Raw genomic sequence first — 22,764 nt, 5'->3', positions numbered from 1 at the left:
GAGGTACCCAAAACATGCCTGTGAAGTTTGATGCTGACAAAACACTCCAGCATTGGATCTTTGCATATCTAAAAACCCCTCCATTTCAGCCCTGCTAGGAACAAGCTGTTTCTGTGGGTTTAATGTTGATGAGCTGTTTGACCCCGCCCCTCTCAGAGAATGGATGCAACTTGATGGATGTGGCTCTCCTGATCCTCTTTCTTCTTGGAACTTTCTTAACCTGGGGACGGTGCTAACTACCCTCATAATATCATGAGGAGAAAATCTGAGAACAGCTTGTTTCAGGAGGGGGGGTAATGGATTTTTCTAATTCTGGAGGGGATTGTGGACAGGCCAGGGGCACATATTTTTGTTACAAAAGTCCCAAAAAGTGTATTTTCTACATGCAACCCTTAAAACTTGAACTTCAGGGCTGAAGTAAAAGTACAAATTTTATATTGATTTCACAGAGGCATATCATAAAACGTTATGTTCCAGCTATAAAAAAGGCTCTGTACATACATCAAAGCTCCAACAAAGCATTTAAAGTACAATGGAGTGCTGGCTTGTTTGTTTTCCACAGTAGGCACCAAAAATGAAACCTCTGAGAATAAAGTAACCCATTGATGTACATCTCTCTTACAGGCTCTTTAGGAGTGCTTGAAATCCTACAAAACCGGTGGCTTTTTTCATTATGTTGTGTAGAACAGAGCCAAATTTTGGGGAAAAAAATTTTTAAGAATTCCTGAGCTCAGCTCAGACCAAAGATTTGTGACTTAACAAGTCAATTTTAGAAAACCACTGGTTTCAACTGCCTGAACCAGGCCATGGCAGCTAGAATAAGACTGTCGGATGCTGCTGCCTGTCATTCGGTTTGTCAAATCCCAAACAGCTGGGGTATTTTTGGACATTGCAAAATGTGTAATGGGAATCTTGTTTTGAAAGGCTATAAAATTCTGACAAATATTTAGTATCTCATTAGATAAATCACCATAAATCATCATAATTCACAATGAAAATTTGAGAGGGTTCTGGCTGCAGACCGTTCATCTGAGATACTGTATAACTCAGAGGGGAAGTGCCATAGTTTGCTGGTGGAACTTTATTCCAGTTTTAGATTTTTTTCAAGTTCAACTTTCATCATCATCATAAGCAAAGTCTGGTAGCTATATTCATGAATTAACCACATTGCAAACATTACTCAAAAAATATATATAAAATAAAGCAGAGAAAAAGGTCAGAGGCTTAATGTGGATTCAAATAATACACAGACCCGTTTTAGAAGCAGTTGCATGGGCTGTAGCTCACTTTAGCAATGCTAGCTTTAACTAAAGCTAACAGCTATGCTAGCTATGTAATTAATGTGAACAGATAAGCCAGTGTAGCTAAGTTAGCTTTAGCAACAGGAGCTTTACCTGTAGATAACAGAGCCTTTTTATATCATTGTAGCATTATGGAGATGAGGGAATTCCCCATTGTGGGTCAGTGGCATCACCAGCTCACGTATGTGAAACGGGTACAAAACCTTCTAAAACCAAAATTCAGTCACATGTAGATGTTGTGTTTTTATATGTTTACAGCAACCATATTCCAACATTTTTAGTGCGTTAAGACTAAGTCTATTTTAACAGGGTCTTTAACCCTTACCATAAACAGAAGTTGAATCCAATTTTATTTGGAAAGTTTTAGTGTGCATTTCCATTCTGAAATATAAAGCATCTCAGATGAACGGTCATGAGAGTGGCAATCAGAAATGAAGGGGCTGCAGCCACACTGTGAGTGAGAAATTCAAGGTTGTATTAGCAAAACTTGTTGGTGGGGGGAAAAAAAAAACATTCTCAGCAGACATTTCAGACACAGCTAGCAAAGCATTTTTGTGTTTATATGTGATTTTGCTGCAACACTACAATAGGGATGACAAAGGGGAATTAGTGATGAGCAAGAATCATACAGCTTAATGCTGAACATTATTATGATGAAAATATACAGGGGATTAAAGAGTTAATGTGCAGTACTGTCCTTGTAGAGACAGGTTTATTGCACAGTAACTTAAGAAATTAATCACTTTAAACTGAGTGACAGCAAGAGTCATTACCATGGAAATTATGCAACATCCCCTCCAACTGTGAACTGACTTTTAAAATGCTGAAGAGCAGCCTGTTGTAAACAGATTCAAGTTTCATTTAGTCACTCTGCAAATCTTTGGTCTCACCTGGGCTTTAACTGTTAAACCTTTTTTTCTTTTCTCACTAAATTGTAAAAATAAAAATAAAACTCTGCAATATTCAAACAGGTTCTGCGTTTCCCTCCTAAGAGAATTTTTTGACTCAGACTCAGGCTTTTAGACCCCACCGGCACCTGTGTGTCCATGTGTATGCATAAACCTGATGTATATATTGCACCATCCGTCTGAATGTAATCAAATAAAAACCTGCTCACATACTGTCCTAAACGACAACACTCGGAGAGTTCTCAGGAACTGGCCGTGCAAGGGAGCCTAAAAAGCCTTTTTTTTCTGATCAAGATGTATATGCAGACATGCTGCAGGCAGGACGTTTGAGACTTCCTGGGACTCTCTTTCATGGCAAGCTGCTGATGAACTTATCGACAGAAGTGAAAAAAATATATATTCAAAAACACACAAGAAAACATAAAAATGAACCATTGTAAAATGAACCATTGTAAAATGAACCATTGTAAAATGAATCATTGCCGTGACATCAAAAATTGGATACAAAAGCCCAAAGCACAGACAGTTTATGGGACTGATCAAAGAGGGCCGCTGACCTATTCTATGCAAATGGTAACCATGGCAACAACATTTTGGATGGAAGAACTGCTGAGGGTGTACAGATCATTTAAACTGTACTCAGAGAGGAGTCTGACCAATGGTTTTAGTGTGTACAAGATGCTGAATGTTTTGTTGGTCACTGATCAGAGAAACGTTTGCCTTAAATTCTTCTTATGTACACTGAAAGCCTCTGTTGGCTAATGTTAGCTGGAACTGTGCTGCAAAAGACCCATGTCCAAGTTTACCCATTATTCATAGCTAAAGTTAGTGCAATGATCAGAAGTCTTGCTCAGAGAGGCCCAGCAGCTGCTCTTTTTCCCATGCAGTCACATAAAACAAAAAATAAAAACACTTGATGGCAGGGGACTTAAACTCTAAATTAACCTAAATCACAAACACAAACGCTGCTACAAGGGCGGGCCATGTGAGTTTAAAGCCAGTTAGCAGTACTTGCCAGCTACTTGAGCTCTGGAGTCCAAATGAGGGTGCAAACAGTGGACTGAAGAGGCCAAATCAAACTGATCCAAAAATGAGTTCACACATTGAGTGGAAAAACATGGCAGCTCACACCAAACATTACAACAAATGATGTTTTGAAACCAGACCAGACTTATAAACAGAACGAAGGAAGCTGACACAGTACCTGTGATGAAACATAAACCAGCTCTGCTGCAATGTCTACCTTGTTGATTTATTGACTTCAGGCTATTACCTTTTCATGTAGTGTTTTTTTTTTTATTCTGTACAACTTCTGGACCTCTCCTCAGCATGTTCCTCTCCTTTTCTTCCTCTGTAGCTTTAAACCACATCCCATTAGAAGATACAGTTCTAGCCACCAACATCACTTTGATTGTCCTTCTTCCTTCAAATCCACATTTCAAACCCGTCGCTGCTTGTGCTTTCCCCCCCTTGTTTTTTTTTTTTTAAATTTTTTAAATCAACGCCCAAATACTCCTGCGCCGTTCTATGCTTCTTCTTGCTTGTACTCCATGGCTCCTCCATTTCTGCTGCTGCCGTATCCTGACGGTACACCTGCTCCATTATTCTTGTTTACCTCTCCCGCCTCAAAGCTCTTCTCCTCCAGGGGTTTGCTGATCCAGGCACCGTAGCCATGAAGGCTGAGAGCGCGGAAGAACTGCTGTTTGGCCTGCTGGAAGAACAAGGCCGACATCTTGGCCTGGGAGTAGGAGGGCAACGCGAGGAGGTCGGTGCGGCCGCAACGCTGGCACAGAGAGCGGAAGAGGCAGAACAGGTTGGACTTAGACACTCTTGACGTGCTCAGTTTGTTCCTGGAAAGACGAAAATCGGGGAAAATGTGGTTAGGAGTTTTTAAAGGGAGAGATGATAAAAAACAAAAAAAAAAAAAAAAAAACAAGAGTCTCCAGTCAATTTAAAGTGACAATATCCATCCATCTCATCCATTTGTCTTTTTAAATAAGAAGAAGTTAATCTTCTTCTGTTTGGAAAGTCAGCTAGTTCTCTTGCAACAACAGTTTGTCATGATGCCCCTAAAAACATCTTCCCTGAGCAGACATGGCTATCTCGCTTTCCCCACGTTGTCTGAGCCTTTGAATGACATATAAACAAGCTGTCTGTGTCAGCACTGAACTGAAAGCAACAAACTCATACCCTATTTGCACAGAACTTGTATAATAATTTGTAATAATTGTGCAGGGCTTCTGTGTTTTTAATCCCATGCAAATTAAATTTTGCTGAGTAGAAATTCTAGGGAAAAATTACCAATCATATTGTAGCGCACATATTGGTCCACAGGTAATTCTAATCCCGCGTATATTGCATCGGTGGAAATCATGTATTTTTAGGGTCTGCGTGGCTTTTTGAGCGCCTTTTTCTGACTGACGCACTTAAGCACATGTTGTCCCGTGGAAACTCTGAACAACAGTATGTACAGGACACAAGCAGGAAATGTCAACTGCAGACCACAATGTGTTAAGCATTGTATTTTTTGTATGAATTTAAAAATAAAAATTCCCTGTGAATTTTCAATGATGCAACCATACAGCACCCTCATGGTTTCCTTCAGAAATGTGAAATTTGAGTACATTATAGACTGCACTCATACCGAGCAAGTGTCCTGTACCAAACACTGATGTCAGGGGTAATTCAGAAATTATAAGAGGCCCGCATGTAAAACTAGGCCCATGCAAATAGTACTTAAGAGGGAGTTTGACTTCACTATTATTTCAGAAGGTCGTTACTTCACAATATATGTCCATAGAGTTTATCCAAATTCTTGCTATAGCAACATTCAGAATGCTGAGTGTAATGTCTTTAAATCAAATGCCTTATAACAGGACGTTGTTACTAGCAGTTAAACCATTGAGATGCACAGTGCTAACTGCAGTTCATAACCTTCAGTACGTTTTCCAGAAACCATAAAGTCTTCAAAATGATTGACTTGATCAATGTTAAATGATCAATAACTCATACAGACCACAAAAACCCACATTTTGATAGAGTGGAGGTGTAAACTGAGCCTTTGGAGAAATTGGCTCAAGTATCTGCTCAGGCAGATGATTTATGTGAGTTTGTGGGTGATTTCTACGAAGTTACTGTGAGCCATGAGAGACAGAAAAAAAACCCTGATCAGTGACAGCAGAACCCTATTTCTATTAAAATAAGGTGCTAAGACTGTTATTACAGCAGTGTTAAATTTGGCTGCTATTTTGAACTTAATCTTTAGATTAAAATGTTTTTAGTTTTTTTTTATATTTGAGTAATTTTAACCTTTAGATTTTTAGTCTAGTTTTAGTTGACCAAAAAAACAAAAACATTTTAATCCATATTGGTCAATAAAAATATTTACACTGTACTTTCAGTCACGTTTATTCTCTATGACAGTGATCATCAACTTGTGACCTGGGGGCCATATCCCATCCAGAACCCAAAAGGTTGCTAAGATCAATATTCCTGCTAGTTTTAGCAAGAGAGACTTAACATTTCATCTATTTCACAGAAATCCCCACACAGACATTATCATTTCATTTTATCATTAAATTAAATGCATGATAAACACATACTCCGCAAACCTGCCCTGATTAAATCTTTCTACTTAAAATTCTTTTCTTTTTTTTTTTCTTTTTTTTTTTTGCTGGAGAATTGAAAGGCCTGTTTCCTGTACGTGTTTTCAACCAATCATGGCACAGCGTACTAGTATCAAACTCAGTGATAGTCAACATGAGGGCCCCGGATATGTAGCCTGTAAGAGGGCTGCAGTATGGGCAGTTGGAACTCCTTTCACTGTTACTGCTAAAAATACTAACACTTTGAACAAAATATACAAAAACCAAAAGAGTAGTATGTCAATTTGAGCAAAGTGTTTATATTAGTTGAGTTTATTTGAAAGTCTGGCCCCTGCATCGTCTATCAAGACAAAAGCTGGCTCTTGTACAAATGTAGTTAATGACCCCTGCTGTATGAGCTAATTTAATCAGCCAAACTTTAAAATTAATAGAAATGTAAAACACTCATATCAAAGCACTATCAATACTTGACCATATACTAACAAAAATACTGGCATAATGATACTTTTTAAGGATTTATTTTTTGGCTTTTTCATGCCTTTATTGGATAGAGGAAGGACAGTGGATAGACTCGGAAACAGAGAGGAGAATGGGGAGAGACATGCGGTGAAGGGCCACAAGCCAGATTTGAACCCGGGCCGCCCGTGTACATGGGTAGCGCCTTAAACCACTCGACCATCTGCGCCCCCTGGCATAATAGTATTCTTGATGAAAAATAAGCTTTTATCACCAAGAATCTAATTGTAGCTAGTCTTAGTCTAGTCTTCCTAATGTAAACAAGGTGTTCGGCCAACAATTTTAGTTAGTTTCTGTTGATGAAATTAAATACCCGTCCCGTACCCGTCCAGTTTGCCTTTGGTCCCATCCAGCACCTCCACACTGTGCTGATCAGGAAAGCTCCAATTCACACTGGACTCCTTGGTCTTGCCAATGTGACGGGTGGAGTCATACACGCTCACCCTGCCCACCTGTGGTCCAACCAGGTGGTGTGGGAGAAAGAAGACAGAGATAGAGAGCATACTTGGTTCAATCAGGCTAGTTTAGCCCCTCAGTGCGAGTCAGCATTTCTAAACAGAGCGTGCATAATGGGTGCTGTAATGCATGTGTCAGTGGGACAGCTGTGTCACAGCATGTGTCGATTAAGATGGTGGATACAGTAAAGTCAGTGAGAGTGTAAATGAAGGCCAACAGTGTGCTCCAAATGGCTGAAACAAAGAACGAGGTGAATTTTGCTGGACTGCCAGCTTCTGTTTCTCTCAGTGACTTCATCGGCCGTGTGACAGTGACCTTACCTGCTTTTGGTTAATTGATGGATGAGCTGAATTTAAGAAAGACGAGCGGTGAAGAAACAGTTGTTTGGGCACAAATAAAAGTGTTGGCAGCCTAATTCATTATAATTAGTGAGATGACCTCAATACTCCTGATAAATGTCCATGTGTTATGCTGCCAAAATGTGTGCGTTTACCTCAGGGTGGTTCAGCACGTAGGGAGGAGGGAGGGTCTGTGCAAATGCTTTACCATCTCTGGCCAGCCTACAGCAGACGGCACGTGTCAGGTGCCCGTGGCTGTACAGGTAGCCTAAAACAGAAAACATTTGTAAAGAAAAATAAGTTTGAGTTTAGATACAAGGTAAAAATGGTGATTCCTCTATAATCATTAACAAATTTGTCACATTATTGGTTTTTTGATTAAGTAAGCTAGTTTTACCTAGTGTGATGGACTTAAGGTAGATGGGATTTAGGAAATGGGTAAGCAGCGCCCCCTGCAGACCCAATACGTTCCAGCGCATGATTTTGTCACTGCAGCTCATGGTTCGCAGTCTCTCTCCGTGCTGGATGCCATCCCAGGTGGGCACAATGTCACTGGACTCCACTGGAATAGTTCCCTCTCCTAAAACAAGCAACACACAAACACAAAGCTCATAAATCTTTCTCACAGACAAGAGAATGACTAAATTGCAACCGCATATTTATGAGTGTCAGTGCCGTCTCACCGTTCTCCACTTTGGTGCGGAGTTTGCCTTGCTTGTTATTCTCAAACAGAGGCTGATGACCCTCAAAGTCATCCCCTGCCTCACTGCACGACTTGTCAAACAGAGCGCCGTCCCCACAAGGTGCCGTGCTATCAATAAAAGAGAAAGAAGAGACATAAGATATTGATACGACACAGCGTAATGATCTGCATTTTAAAGGAGAAAGGGGTCATATTGATCCAAACATGAAACATTGATGTATCTGAGTGATGGGTGGGACAGGAGTGAAAGAGGAGAGGATGAGGGGAAGTCAAAGAGGAGGAGAAGAAAACCATCTGACACCCTCACCTGATGTAGAGATGAAAGGTAATATCAGATTTGATTTGCAGCTTGTTTGTCTCCGTTGGCTCAAAGATGCTATCTTCAGCGCCATCGTAATGTTTGAGAAGCTCACTGTACAGAAACCTGGACGCAAAAATAAAATGATGACCGAGATTTTTATATGAAGTCCAGCAGCCCCAAGATTGGAAGTGTTTTTAGAACTGGGAGAAAAATGTTCTCAGTGTGCAGGATCTACGTCTACCGAATGAATCCTCGTCTGGAGATGATTTCAGCGTGACAATCATTCACAGTCTCCCCTTTAAGGCTCAGCTCCTCCCCTTTGACACAGCGGTTTCCTGGCAAAAACAGACACACACATTCAATGTCAAACAACCCAACAATGAAACGCCTCTCAGTCCTGCAGTGACCCAATTCTGTTCGTCACATCACAGAAAAGTGCTGCAACAGATTTTTAATGCACCAACAAACTGTTCCTTACTAATAGCACCCTCAGCTTTGGATGGTTACATGCTTAAAGTGATGAATTTACCAGTTCCCAGGCTGACCACCGTCCCCAGGCCCTCTCCCCTCCTCATGACAATGGTGGCCAGAATCTTGCGTCCCAGCAGGCTGTGCTGGATGCGTGTGGTCAGGGAGTTGAAGCGCTGGTGGCTTAACATTGCTATCTGGTCGTGCAAAGTGCTGCCACTCACTGGAAGCTAGAGTAAAGGATGCAAACAAGACAGGACAGGCAAAGAGAGAAAAAGAAGTCTATTCTTAGCACTGCAAGGCAACTTTAAGAATTTGTTTGTTACTTTTATGGCCATCTGTCTGATTTGGTGTTATTTTGAAAGCTCAAGTTTTGACTTGATTGATTCAACTAAAATGGGGAAAAAAAAGACTTCGTTTATAATATCCAACAACCTTTTGATAAGTAGTTATTAAAGGAGTCTTTGCTAAAAGCATGCTGTTGGAGCCATTTTTTTAACTTGGCAGGCTGAGTATTTTATTCAAAGTACTCTTGATAGGCATGCACAGAACAGGATCACCATTTAGATAAGGCTGCTTCTTTGGCCACAGGGGCTGTCAAATTAATCCAACTCAAGGTTTCTCACATGCTATGTTTAGATGGAACACTTTTAATCTGAAAAATAGCCTGATCAGAATAAAATGCCTCATATAAACACCTCCGATGGAAGAGACCAGTTCAATTAGGCCCATTCAGAAAGAGATTTTATCCCTGTAATAACAAGAGTGCCTTGTATTTGATATTTGGGTTTTACTGCAATGCTAGTGTTTTGGTTTATGTCCCAGATTAAGCTGCTACATTTGAGTAGGAATTGTTGTTTTGAATCTGTATGATTCATATGTTTTTGATCCCGTTCAAGTTTAACTGTTTTGACTTCAGTTTTTTGTGACTAATACAGTCAAGTTAATATGTAACTTTATTTAGTATAGATGGATTATTTTAGTGAAACAGAGCTAATACACCATTTTGAATAAAAATGTGATTTTGTTTTATACAACAATTTTGGCTGCAGTAAGTTGAATGGAATAAGTTTGAGACATCTAGTAGTTATTCTGTTTACTTCAATTATTTTTGTAAACAGAAACAAGTGAAACTCTTGGTATCGGCAGATAATCAATATCAAAAAATCAGATTGAGGCCAAAAGTGCTGATCAGGACAACCCTACTATTTAGGTTTTTTTTCAGTTTTCTTATTGACAGACAAGTTTAGTTTTGTATTACCTTGACATGTTTCAACTGCTAAGCTCCAACAGTCTTCCTCAGAAGAGTCAAGTGATTTTGTTGTGACGTGTCTTATCAGCTGATCTTCACAGCGATACGTGACTCTTCTGAGGAAGACTGCAGGGACTTTGCAGTCGAAACAAGGTAACACAGAACTACTCTCTACTACTATACTACTACTGTCAACAAGAAAACAGAAAAAAAAACTGTTTGTGACGACAGTATGACCTTATTTGGATTAATACTCCATTTACAGTGGATGTAGACATTGAAGTTTATATTGGAAATTTGAATTATTATTATTATATTGATCATGTTTGTGTGTTTAAATCCAATCCAAATTCATCATTTTCTAAAGCTTTCACAAAGTTAAATCCTCCTAGTGAAGAGAACAATTTTGATTAAACATTATTCATTTAACACCCTCCACACCAAATCATAGACCAATTACCTCTAAGCAGTGTGACCATTTCCTGACTGACCCTGGTGTACCTCTAAATTTACATGTGGACATTTAAGTTTTTATTTTACAATTAAACCAGTTTTTCTCTTTTGAAGCTGTTGACTACATGCAGACATTAACTTAAATTAAGCCGAACTTAATCTTTACACACAGCTAATGAGGTAAGCAAAAGCCTTTGTTATGCTCCTGCTGTGTCTTTAATCCCATCATGTACTGCTTTATCCTCATGCTGAGTCAGACAAGTCTCTTTTTTTGTTGGTGCTTATTCAGGTTTCCTGGTCAAAATGTGGGGGAAAAAATCAGTACCTCAGCTGGAATAAGCTCCCCAGTACGAGCTGCCCTCTCAGCTTCTCCAATAAGAACACGTAGAGCAGCATCCGCTGCTTCCTGTTTACCCTGTTTCTTGTTGGATGCACACACTGGAGGGAACCAACGTCCGCCCAGCTTTGCCTGGTAGGTGAACCTGAGCCGGAAGGGCACAGAGAAACATAATGAGAGAAGATTTAAAGATGTTTTTCCACTTATAGAACAAAAGCTAAATTGCAACTTAAAAAACATTAGATCAACACCACTAAAGACTTTATATCTCCTTTGTGTACGTCAGTTGTTTATGTGGTGCACTTCACACATACTTTGGCTCATGTGCAGGTCCAGACTGACCCACCAGTCGGATCTCAGCAGCAAAGCCTCTTGCTCTGGCATACTCCAGAAGACCTGACACTGCATTGTTGTTCAGGTGGTTGATGAGGTCCCCTACTCCTGCTTCGTGTGCTACTCGCAACTCATCAGCAGTCAAAGGAGGCAAAGAGGGACACACAGACCCAGAACCAGTCCCTTCACTGTCACTGGAGGAGCCCAGAGGCAGCTGAGGCTGGAGGAATGAGATGGTGAGAAAAACAGAAGTGAAGCATACTGAGCAGAAGAACAGCTTTTTTCCCCCACCTATAAGCATAATACCCCTTCTTCTTCTCAGATATAGAACTCAAGTAACTCTGACTGCTCACCTTGTTGAGCTGCAGTCTCCCGTCAGCCATTAGTTCTTTGACAGCCTCCTCTGCAGCCAGCTGACGGGCCGCCTTCTTGCTTGGAGCCGAGGCCTCTGGAAACATGTTTTCTCCTACCTTCACCCTGTACATAAACCTGAACATGGGAGAGATACAGGCAGAGAAAAGGTTGGAAAGAACAGACAATGAGAGAACACATCAGTGGTGAATGCATATTTTGTTGAGTTAGCCTGAAGCATACTAGTGACCTAAACAGATGCATTCAGCCTTTCTTAAGCTGATCAGTAAAAACAAAAGCATGTTTTGTAATTTTCCATCAGAGCCCTAAATTGATGGGTTATAAAACAAAGAGTGATAAAGTGAACAAGGAGGGTATTATATCTCCGTCAGCTGACTACAGAGCTGAGGATAGATTAGAGCAGAAATTGCTTTCAACTGCTTCTTCTGAAAGAAGAGTATCACCAAAAAGAAGCTTAGTGTGGTGGAGGACAGATTCAGACAGAGGTGAATGGGCAGTACCTTGGGTCATGTGGTGGGCCGACCTGCCGAGTAATGATGAATTCAATGGGATTCCCACTGCGCTGGCTGTACTCCATCAGAACAGACACTGGATTCTTCCCCCCAGGCAGAGAGCGAGACAGTGGCTGGCGTGGTCCCTCTGCGTTCCCTTCAACACTGCCACAAATTCCTGCCATGCCTTCAGCTGCTCCCTGGTAGAAAGAAGAGATGAAAAATAACCATCTATAAAAGCTGTCTTTATTAGAAAAACAGTGACAATCTAAATGTTCCCTCTTAAACTTGTCTGTGTGTCAAATGTAGAGTTCTCCTTGGGTTATAAGCAGGAGAAGGGCTCAACTTTCATCTAAATTGAGGCTTCAGATACCTGATCAAGGATTTCCTCATCAAATTCTGACACAAACTCACACTGGTGTCCGAGAGTAGATCCATCACATGTTCCAAACTCTCTGTACTTCCCACTTCCCCTGTGTTTCCCCCTCCTTGCATCTCCCCAATCAGAACGCGCAGAGTTGCTGCAGCAGCGTCTTTTTTTGCAATCTTCTTACTGGATGCTTCTGCTACAGGAAACAGCCTTCCATTCAGCATCACCTGCATACGAAATCTGAAAATGAGACACAATATACAGGTGAGAGAGAGACTTAGATCTGATCCGCAGATACAAGATAAATTAAGCAGCAACTACTTCTGTCCAGACTGTTATGCTGCATAATGAGAAAAGTCATTTTAATTTCAAAGCAGCAGCATCACTGAAGCAGATTTATTTATCACAGGTTTGGAATTGATAGGTCATCAGGTGTTTAATAGAGGATAATAAATGTGCTCATGAAAAAACCAAAGCAACATTATGCACAACACAAAACGAAACTAGATGGGCAGCAGGAGGGTGTCAGCTTCATCCAATTGTCCCTTCAATGACAGAGTGGCCTGCAAGGGTGACCAATATATTAGTCTGATTCTAGTTTCATTGAACTTGACTTGGGTCTGCTCCAAACTGTAATAGATTCTTCTGTAGCCTTTGCTTCATCTTTTTACACTTTGGATTTGTGGGTCATATTGTGTCTGTAATCACAATGTCCCTTCTCCAAAAACCTTAGATCTGATTTAGACTAATCATATTAGTTATGTTAACTGAAGTAAAAGAAGTTTCTGGGACTTACAGGTGAGTCTGAGTGTGAATTAATATATGAAACTGATATAAAAACATTGAGCAAAATGCTGTATTTACTGTGGATTGGTCAATAAATGATTTCTTGATTTAAAGTGACTGTTGGCCAGGTGCATCGATGGTAATATTTCAACATTACAGCACAAATAAACAGACGAAGATCTGACTTTACAATGACAAACAAGACAAATAGACCAACCTTGGATCGTGGGACGGTCCCGACTGGTCAAGCAGAAGGAACTCACAGTTCTGACCCAGATACTGGGCATACTCCATTAGGCCACTGACGGGGTTCTTTAGTTTCAGCTCCTGTAGTTTGGCCCACAGGTTCTGTGGAGGTGGAGCGGCCAGCGACACAGCTACAGTTCCAACAGCATTACCTTTTTCTGCTGCCAGTCTCTCTGCATCTGTTTCTCTCCTTATGGCGTTGAGGAACTCTGGAATGTCATCTGTAGCCCACTGTCCTTCAGTAGTCTCTTCCTCTTTACATAGGATGGAGGAAGGGGCCAGGTGGGTGGACTGTGGGTGGAGAGGGAAAATCAGAAGCAACAGGGTTAATAAAATCAAAACAGAAGTCCAAAAGTGGTTTAAACTGAATACATATGGTGAAACAGGCAGTTAGCTTAGTGAAACACTTTACAGAGGAAAAAGATAAAGGGAAGAAATAAATCAACAAAGAAACAACATTAGAAGCCAAGACCCTCCAAGTCACCCCCTGTGCCATTTCAGTGATGTTACTGGTGCTGTTGGTTCTTTGCAATCACAAAAAATATACCCTATGACATATTATATCATATCATAATACAACACGAAGCATTCTATTTATGTGCCTTTCATTAATCTCCAGTAACATTCTTTATCAAGGATAACACAAGCTCAGCAGTTAATTGCAGTTTTATCATTATTAAGGAACATTTACAATAAACACAACACAAAAGTCTGTATTTAGCACAATGAATGCATCAAACTATAGACTGTATGCATGTTAGCCGTTGGTTCCCCTAGATTAATTTGTGCCAAATGTGTGCCTTAAATAGATTTAGTGGTGGTTTTCATGTTTTGATAAGGATTTCCTTATGATGTCTGGCGTATCTATGTTCATAATTATATTCATTAGACATTTAACCCACCTCTTCACTTTGACTTTGCTCAGGTGTCCAGGTCTCTGGCAGTGGCTCCAGGCCTGGTATTGGAGGTAGCGATGAAGACGATAGAAACATAGACCCTCCTCCCGTCTCGGCCTTTATCATCTCCTCAGCTGACACGCTCTGTGCAACTTTAAGACTCCTCTCCATCCTCTCTCTACGGCGATCAGAGAGCTCCCAGGTGGGTGGGTTGACCTCTCCATTCTTAATGACTTCACCTTGTTTCTCCAAGGCATAGAGGGTGGGATTGACCTGCTTAGCATTCTTAAGACCTAGATTCTTGGCTATGACGAGAGCAGTAGCTTCCCTACAAAGTAGAAGATACTGCAGAACCAGCTCCTTCTGTTCTGCCATCATGAGGAGATTAGGTTCCTGATCAGGGGCGTTGGCGGGGTCGGGATTTCGATTCTCCTCCTGCTGATCTTTAGCTGGTGACCGGGGTTCTTCAGAGTCGGACGACTCTAGCGAGGAGAAGTGAGAAGAACTGGAGTCGGTATCAGAGTGCTCTTCTTTGGTCTGTCCCCTGTATTCTGCTGTTTCTGTTTTTGGTTCAGCCTTGGTGTTAAACTGCTGTGAGCTCAAACAGTGATCTGAAGGTGGAGACTGTGCTTTAGAACTTTGGTCTTCCTCTCCTCTAACAGGTTCTCTGTAAAGACTCCACTCAGGAGGGAAGAGTCCTTGCTTAGAGGCCCTCTGCAAGCGCTCCAAACAGTAGAGAGCCCTGTTGACTACACTTTTGGGCAGGTGTAGCTTTTTGGCTAAAGACTTTGCAGGGATAGTTTCCCCAGGCTTTAAAGCAGTCAAAGCCCTGTGTACCTGCTCCTGGATGTCAGGAGTAAGGGTGATGCTAGTCTTAGTGTAGCTCAAACTCCCCGAGGTGCTGGATGAAGAATGTCTGTCAAATCTCTCTGCTCCTCTAGAGGCCCTGCTCTTATGAAGGGAAAGACTCTGAAAATCTTCATACAGAGAGTCTGCTTGGTTGCACCACGGCCTGTTGGAGTAGTAATTGTGGTTTTGATTCGGATGTAGAGGACTTGGGGGGCCTTGGGGTAATCTTAAAGTGGGTTGATACAGGGCACCCTGCGGCTGACCATACACTGCTCTACCTCTAGGGCTGCTTCCAGGGTTTGGATATCTCTGGATGCCCCTACCACCACCTCCTTGTGGATTGCCTCTGAACTGCGGTGCCTCACTGCTATAGCCTCTCAAGAACTCAGCCTGCTGCTGCCTGAATGAATTTGGACCAAGAGTGGGGCTGTTACTGGGATTATATGAGCAATGGAAAGGCACTGGTTTAAAAGTCCCTTTATTTTGGTTTGGCAGAGCAGACTGAGTTAGAGGTGGAGCTGAGGGCTGTATGGCAAAAGGATGGCCAGGACTGTGGTAGTAGCCTGGAAATGGGCTCTGTTGTGGGCCAGATCTGGGGTAGAGTGTTGCAGGACCAGGTCTATGGTAAGTGTCCTTAGCCTGTAGGTCAGGTGGAGGATGCCTGTGGAAGTGGTCTCTGGAAGGCCCTCCTCTACCTCTGCTCATAGCGCAGGGGTTGAGCGTGAAGGGGCCTCTGCAGCTGTCTGTGCAGCTCAGTGTGAGTGTACGTCCTCGAGCAACAACTGCAGACCCTGATGGAGAGTCAGGGCAAGACAACTGCACATTAAGAGCACCTGAAACACAAACAACAGTCAATGTCAGGACAATATCATTTAAAAGTAATGAACAGTAAGCTGTTTTTCACACATAGATAAAAATGCTGAAGCTTGGCAAGATTTGGGGGTTTACTGCATTCAAGAACGCAAATAAATAGTTTTGTTCTACCTATCTTTGCCAGCAGTTATTTTATTCTGCTGGGCCCCTGATAAATTTATGTGCAAAGTTGGGATGAGACAATTTGTGAAATAATTGGGAAAATTTACCATGAGCAAGAAGATGGTGTGATGACTCTTGCATCTTGTAACCAGTGAACAAGTATTCCTAACATTTAGTATGGAGTGGAGCTCCAAGGTCTATTCTGCTTACAGTATGCTCTTTATCACTAATTAGTTGACACGGTAAATGCATCCAGTTAAATTAACACTGATACAAAGTAAGGTAGTCATAATTTACACATTTTTTATGCTTTTAAATACTATGAAACAACACAATTTCTGTTAGTTAGATGAGTGGTGTATCAAAACGGCTTAAAGTTTAACAATTCCATCTATATTTAATGAGAGGAGCAGCGTAGGAGAGGACTTGATCTTAAAAAAAATTGCAGACCAACATCCTTCACACTGTCAAACTGCACAGCAAAAATGACAATGTTTCAGTGCCAAAACATTGCTGATGTTTTAGTGCACATTAGACAGTATTAAGGAGTTTGCCTGCAATATTGTATTCATTAAAAGCAAGAAATGACTCAGTACTGATTAAGAAGGATTTCTTTAGATAAAAATTTGTGATTGGTAACTGGTCACCAAAACAGGTAACCTATGGTTAATACTCAGGTGTCTGGGGCTGAGAGAAGCATTGTGTGTACAGTATAGTAAAAATACAGACTAAGTGAGGCAGGTAAGTCATCCTCATCCCCAAACTTTGTTGCAAGTCCCTTTAGTTAAAATGCTAATCCGATTTTGTAATCCATGTTGATATCTGTGTTGCAACTGGCAGAATAAAAGTTAGTTAGCCACCTAATTCAAGCACTATAACGTTACAATACAAAGTGATTGAGGTTGGGTCAGTAAATTAGGCAATTAGACAATGGTCAAATAAACACCGTCATGATCTAAAATTTAACTTCAAAGGAAGAAAATGTAGTTTTTTTAAGAGAAACTTGTATAGCGGAGTTGTTTGGGATGAAATCTGTTTTTTAGCAATGTAAAACAATTACATCAGTTATATAATGCAACTTGCTTCATGTTCTGAGGCTTATTGCCCTTTACAAATTTGACTATTTGCACTGTTTACCCTATTTTTCAATCTGCCAGAGCACCTCTAATCAATACTATTTAACATTAACTAGTATCATACTGAAGTTTAAAACTGTGAAACAGTAACAACCCTTACACAAATTAAAATAAAAACTGTCATACAGTGTCTGACGCTGTTGCAGATGTTCATGCTGAAAGTGCAAACATGAACTGTCAAGTCAGGAAGATTTTAGTCACACAATCCTACAATTTTCTAGAAATTTTTGGGGCATATGGAAAGGTTTCAGAAAACTGAGTAGAGTAAAAATGAGCTGCAACCAGGGTGGTGAGACAAAATGTTATTCCATCCATTAACACAAGTTCAGAGCCTTCTGGCGAGCCTCCAACCTGCTCAAGTATCATCGGGTAAGTCTGTGAATCTACATCAGCTCCAAGGACACAGTTTTTAACTTGAGCCAATGTACTAACCTTTCTGAAATTCAGAAAAAGAAAAGGAGGTAGACAGTGAAGTATATGAGGATTATAAAACAGAGGTTGTGTGTTAAGGACACACTCAAACACAACATCACTGTAAACTTTTCTGTGTATATCTTCAAATAATAACCTACAAGGATACTGCAGGGTGACATACTGTCCCTCCCAGTCACACTGAAACTTAATCCCCGGGTAAAAGGATGGTGATTAATAATTCAGACCTTCTTGTGACTATTCTGTTTTATTTCTGGCCTTACAAATTATTGCTGGATCTAGATCCATAGCGGAGAGGGAAAGTGAGACACTGATGCAGACAAAAAGGACAGTTCCCAAGGACACAGCGACGTTAAAGGGCTGCCTTGTCAGTGACAAGCTTTGTACTGGAAACCGTTCAAATGCTAGCTGACAGTTCTGACTGTAATGAATGGGATTTGCAGAGCAGAGGGGATTTATTCCTTCCTCCAAAAACCTACATTAAACACTTACTGAGTAGGAATATAGTCCAGAGTATGGCCCAGAATTTCAATATCCTCCTTTGGTACAACACACATTGATTCTGCATCGAATGTCATTTGTGACATCACTCAATAATGTCTATATCATTAAGGCTGAAAACAAGAAGACACCGAATACTGAGTCAGGTTTCACCCCCTCCAGCCCAGTCAGCATCACAGGTCTGTCACATCGCGCTGAGCTAACAGGCCTGAACGCAGACACGTTAATAGAGAACACCACAGTGTTGGTTCATCACTGTAATAGGGGCCGACAGGGCCAGCATCCCAGAGGCTAGACAGGGCTGCAGCTGACTCATCTTGACCCTTGTGCAAGGCAACAGTTGACAGTCGGAATAACATCACTGTGTGTTTCAAAATACACTGACATTATGCTCCTCTTTGTTTGGAGCCTGTGCAGAGTCACAAAGCCAAGACAGCCTACATGACGACTGATGACTAAACTGCTGAACTCTTATTTCAAGACCAATGCATGCAATGTTTGATTTTCAAAGTTACCCTCTACTGTCCAGTGTCATTCTCAGACCAAGCCGAACCTTGATTATCTCCAAGAAATTGTACAAAACTAACATAAGTACAGGCAGGTTATACTGTGATGTGACTGAAAATAACATGCATTCATACGTTTTCTCTTGTGTTATCAAAAAGTAAATATATATGCCATAGCTCTGAAAAGTGCATAAAAGTTGGGCAGGTTGAAGGCAACCTGTTACTATAACTAGCTACTTGATTTATTACTTAAATCAAGTAGCTTTTTGAGCACTTTTATCTCTCTAAATAATACCAGTAATTTTATTCTTATGCAAGTATATTTTGTACTTTGCTACATTTAAAACAGCAAATATTAGTGGGTGAAAATTTAAAAAACTAAAGGGAAATAAGGTAGATCCAAGCATTTAGTCATTCAGACTGACTGACTGATTTGTGTTGCCACAGGATTGTCAATAGTACACAGAGAGAAAACAGCATCCAAAATATCCTGCTGCACATGAAAGAAAGATGCTCTTAGTAAAATAACTAAATTACTTTTTACTTGAGTAGACTATAGAGCAGGAATATTGCTTCTATTTGAGTTAACTTTAATACAAGTAACTTTATATTACTAAAGCAGAAAACCACAGTACTACACCCATCCCTGTGTGCAGGACAAACTTGGGCGTCAACTTTATCCTATTCCTTTCTGAATACTGCCTATTTGCTGTGTGGTGGATATATTAGCTTATATTGTTCTTTGGGTTAGCTTTATTCTTGTTTGGCTATCGCTTTTTGTCATTTTTTTTCTCATGATGTGCAGTGCCACAAGCAGCAAAAAGCTAATATGCTGGGATGCAAATTTCTAATGTGTAAGGACAATGTTAAATCAGAGCTTTTAAGAGCTTAGTGTACTGCGCTTTGTTCTGCTCAAGTGTGGGGAAAAAGTACAGAAAAGTTAAAGATAGAAATGTACAAAGAGAAATGTATGTAAATGTATGTTCCCATTTACTGATTCATTAATTAAAATCACAATAATGCTAACTCAGCTCACACTAAGTGACATGGGGTGTTTGACTGTCTCATTGTGTTTTAATGTTATGTGAGCTGCTGTGGTTTTATGCTCTGTTGGCGTCCTTGTATTGAGAGTTTTTTACGCTGATATGAACCTGTGGGTCTGGAATAAATCAATGTAGCCTATCTTAATAAAGATGTTGTAAGTAAATATATTAGACAATTATAATTTTCACAGTGCAAAAGTCAAACCTTGACAGACACACACAAATTCAATGCACGTGATTTCCTTACCTAAAGTAGCTGAAATGAAAGTAGCACAGGTGATAAGAACCTGGTGATGTAAACGCTGCTTTTCCTGCAACGTCCTAATGAGCGAATGAGTAAAGCTTAGATACACGAAAATCACAATTACTTGTTTTTTTTTTAAACACAAGCTATTCAGCAATCCCGATGAAGTAGGGGTAGAGTCGGTTCGAGACTCACTAATTTGTTGTTTTGGTTGTAAAACACTTAAACGCACAGGCTCTTCCGCTCCGGATAACAGGTCCTTTCTGAAGCTTCAACAGAAACACATGAGATGTTTCTGGCTTTAAATATTGCATGAAGTAGAGTAAAACGCGTCACTGAGATGTAACACCACGAAAGCTAAGGAAACCCTCACAGTTTGACTTGTGCAAGAAAAGGGAAATAGGGTGCAACACTGAAGGAGTTAAGTTTCGTTTTCTTTTCTGGCGAGAAGTTAGGTTTCCATTGTTGGTCACGTGACCCGCTGACGAGGCACAAGGACACGGAAATAAGACATAAAACAGTCTGCCTTGCATGGAAAGTTTAAAAGTAATGATTTCGACGATATGTGATCTTATGCAATATTTCATTTTCCATGTTTGAAATCGTTTCTTTGTGTCTATCACAAACTATCAGTGTGCCGTCTTACTGAGGAGCTACAAGGACATCCTCCCGTGCTGTAGGCTATATGGTACACAGAGAGGGGAGACGCACTCAGATCAGATTCTCACATTAAAAATAAAACGGAATTAAGAAGACTGATAGTAATGTAATACATTGTGGCAGATACAAATATCACACCAAAACGTTCAGATCAAGTATCAGGATTGTATCGGGACAGGGGAACTAACGTAAGAGTACTATAAGTTAAAGAGCTGTCACAGGACCCGAATTTTTACTAACGTTTATGATATTAGTAACAATCAACAGCATCGACACCTCTTTCAATATCCCAGTAACAAACAGCAGTCATAGAGACTCAATACTGGTAGCTTTCTTATAGTTAATATTACTTTCATACACTGTCTTGACTGCACCAATACTTTGCAATGTTTTAGTATATCCTTAGTAGCCTGCTGTCATTCATTACAGATAAAGTACAGTTTAAACATGTGGTATCCAAAAGCATAAAAAAGTAGTGATGATACAAAATGACATCCTTAGTTCAGGGGTAACCCAACTACACATAAGGCGTGCACTGACAAAGCAATTAGTCCATGAAATCTAATATTACGTTGGATGAAATGACTTTATGTTTCAATGGGCTGATTCAACAAATTCCTGTACAGTGATAATGTGACAAAAAATCAAGACAAAATTCATTAAATTAAGCAAATAACCCATTTACAGTCTTCAGGTGTTTCGTTGAGAAGTATTCAACCCTATATATGAAGTATTCTGTGAAATACTGATCGGCATCTGTAAAAGTCTGTCCACAGTTTCATTTTGCGCATCATTTTCACAGTTAGCTCGGCGATTCAAAGTTAATCCGTGACGACGGTTTGATAAGAGGGCTTTTCAAAAACGGAATGGCCGGTGTATTCAAACACCGTGTACACGAGCAGGAGCTTTTTGAAGGTTTGTATCAAAGCTTCACTGAGGTTTCTACCACTTTATACAGAAGGGCACGCTCTTTCTCCCATATCAAAATGGTAAGATGTTTTTCTGAGGTTTTAATCACTTGCAGGTCAAAAGATGAAAGTCCTCTGTGTTATCCTTTCTTTACTGGCACATGCTTTGAAAGACAACACCAACCCTGCGTTTACTCTTTTTAAGAATACAATAGTAAAACTTAAACAGCTACAGGTACGGAAAAAAAATACTGAAACTCGCTTGAAAACACCATACATTTTTTGAGTGTCTGACTGAATACGTTACGGTAACGCCTGACAAAAGGGCAAAGTGAACAGCTGGCAGCAGACAACTGAACATCGTTTCTCCTTCAGCTAACGGGAGCTAGCGCGTTAGCTTATCACTGGCAGCAGAGCACCGCACTGGCACTGCACCATTTCCAACTACCGCCTGCAGCACCGCCAACTGCTTATATTCACTAAAACTACTCTTCACAACAGTCATACAAAATTATAAATAATATAAACGTAAGCTTTAGCTAGTTACCTTTACCCGAAGGGCTCCGTCTCAATGGGCTCGTGTTGCTGTGCAATATTTTAATGCAGGGATACAAACAATCAATGAACTGGTGCGGGAAGATGCACGCTAAATCCGTGCGACAGTTAGAAACTGCCGAACGTCGCGTGTGGATGACGCAGCCGCGTCGGCAAGGTTCGAATAGTTTTCGGATTGTCCCTTCGAAGGCGTTAGCGGCTCAGGCGTCTTCATTGAGATTTTTGCAATTAGTGTTTGATCTTTAACGGTAAACTGCAAAGTTCTTTGACCAAGCTCATCCTTTATTGTGGTCAAAGTGGCTCTCCTTTTTTGTTGTTAACATTTTAGTCACATTTAATTGGCTAGTTGTTCCGTAGCCAGAGCAACCTGTAACCCATGGGGGTGATAAGGCTTTGCATGTTGTCTCTGCCTCTTATTTGGACGAGAATGTATCCCCAGGTAGGTTTGAATTAGATTTCAGTATGTTTACATTGTACCCCACAACAAGACCGCCCAAAAGGGGGATAAAGGGTAAAGCATTCTGGGGCCCAGCGTCGTAGGAGGCCCATGGTGGTTGGCAATGAAACATTCTTTCTTGAATTGAACCAGTGATAACATTTTATTTAAATTCTTCCATTCAGTATTAGGCTACTCATTCAGCACAGTGCTAATTTGGCAGCTATTTTCAATTTTAGTTAAGTCTTAGTCTTTCGACAAAATGTCTTTTAGTTTTAGTCCCATTTTAGAAATTTCTGCCCTTTGTAGTTTTAGTCTAGTTTTAGTCGACAAAAACTCAAGGCATTTTTGTCTAGTTTTCGTCCATAAAACGTCCTCACATTTTAG

The 22,764-nt window shown here is 40.6% G+C and overlaps 1 protein-coding gene across 3 annotated transcripts; it reads right to left on the bottom strand.

The window, feature by feature from the left end:
• Positions 1–1,638: 1,638 nt before the first annotated feature.
• On the bottom strand, positions 1,639–22,054 carry adar (adenosine deaminase RNA specific). 3 transcript variants are annotated; one of them, XM_041792829.1, is made up of 17 exons: positions 20,014–20,185; positions 19,822–19,895; positions 14,139–15,814; positions 13,208–13,527; positions 12,249–12,444; positions 11,844–12,034; positions 11,325–11,460; positions 10,953–11,191; positions 10,627–10,783; positions 8,658–8,826; positions 8,370–8,463; positions 8,135–8,251; positions 7,808–7,935; positions 7,522–7,704; positions 7,280–7,392; positions 6,655–6,782; positions 1,639–4,059 (listed from the first exon to the last, which is right to left on the bottom strand). In XM_041792829.1, the coding sequence occupies exons 3-17, from the start codon at positions 15,684–15,686 to the stop codon at positions 3,735–3,737; spliced, it is 4,044 nt and encodes a 1,347-aa protein (XP_041648763.1). In that variant the 5' UTR covers positions 15,687–15,814; positions 19,822–19,895; positions 20,014–20,185; the 3' UTR covers positions 1,639–3,734. The 3 variants fall into 3 exon arrangements, with proteins under 3 accessions (XP_041648763.1, XP_041648762.1, XP_041648761.1); XM_041792828.1 differs by lacking the exons at positions 19,822–19,895; positions 20,014–20,185 and adding an exon at positions 21,934–22,054; XM_041792827.1 differs by having other exon boundaries at positions 19,822–20,185.
• Positions 22,055–22,764: the final 710 nt, after the last annotated feature.

Source organism: Cheilinus undulatus, linkage group 8 (assembly GCF_018320785.1).
Source record: "Cheilinus undulatus linkage group 8, ASM1832078v1, whole genome shotgun sequence".
In the NCBI taxonomy this organism is placed as follows: domain Eukaryota; kingdom Metazoa; phylum Chordata; class Actinopteri; order Labriformes; family Labridae; genus Cheilinus; species Cheilinus undulatus.
The sequence above is the reverse complement of the archived record's forward strand: the minus strand, read 5'-3'. Positions and strand labels throughout refer to the sequence as shown.

Bases quoted from the DNA above. Each gene is read 5' to 3' on its own strand.
- adar (XM_041792828.1), bottom strand. From the start codon at position 15,686: ATGAGCAGAGGTAGAGGAGGGCCTTCCAGAGACCACTTCCACAGGCAT. The intron at 8,464-8,657 runs GTAAATTCATCA...TGTTTTTGCCAG, and splicing joins GGTGGTCAGCCTGGGAACTG to GAAACCGCTGTGTCAAAGGG. The intron at 4,060-6,654 runs GTACGGGACGGG...TCGTCTTTCCAG, and splicing joins ACCAAAGGCAAACTGGACGG to GAACAAACTGAGCACGTCAA.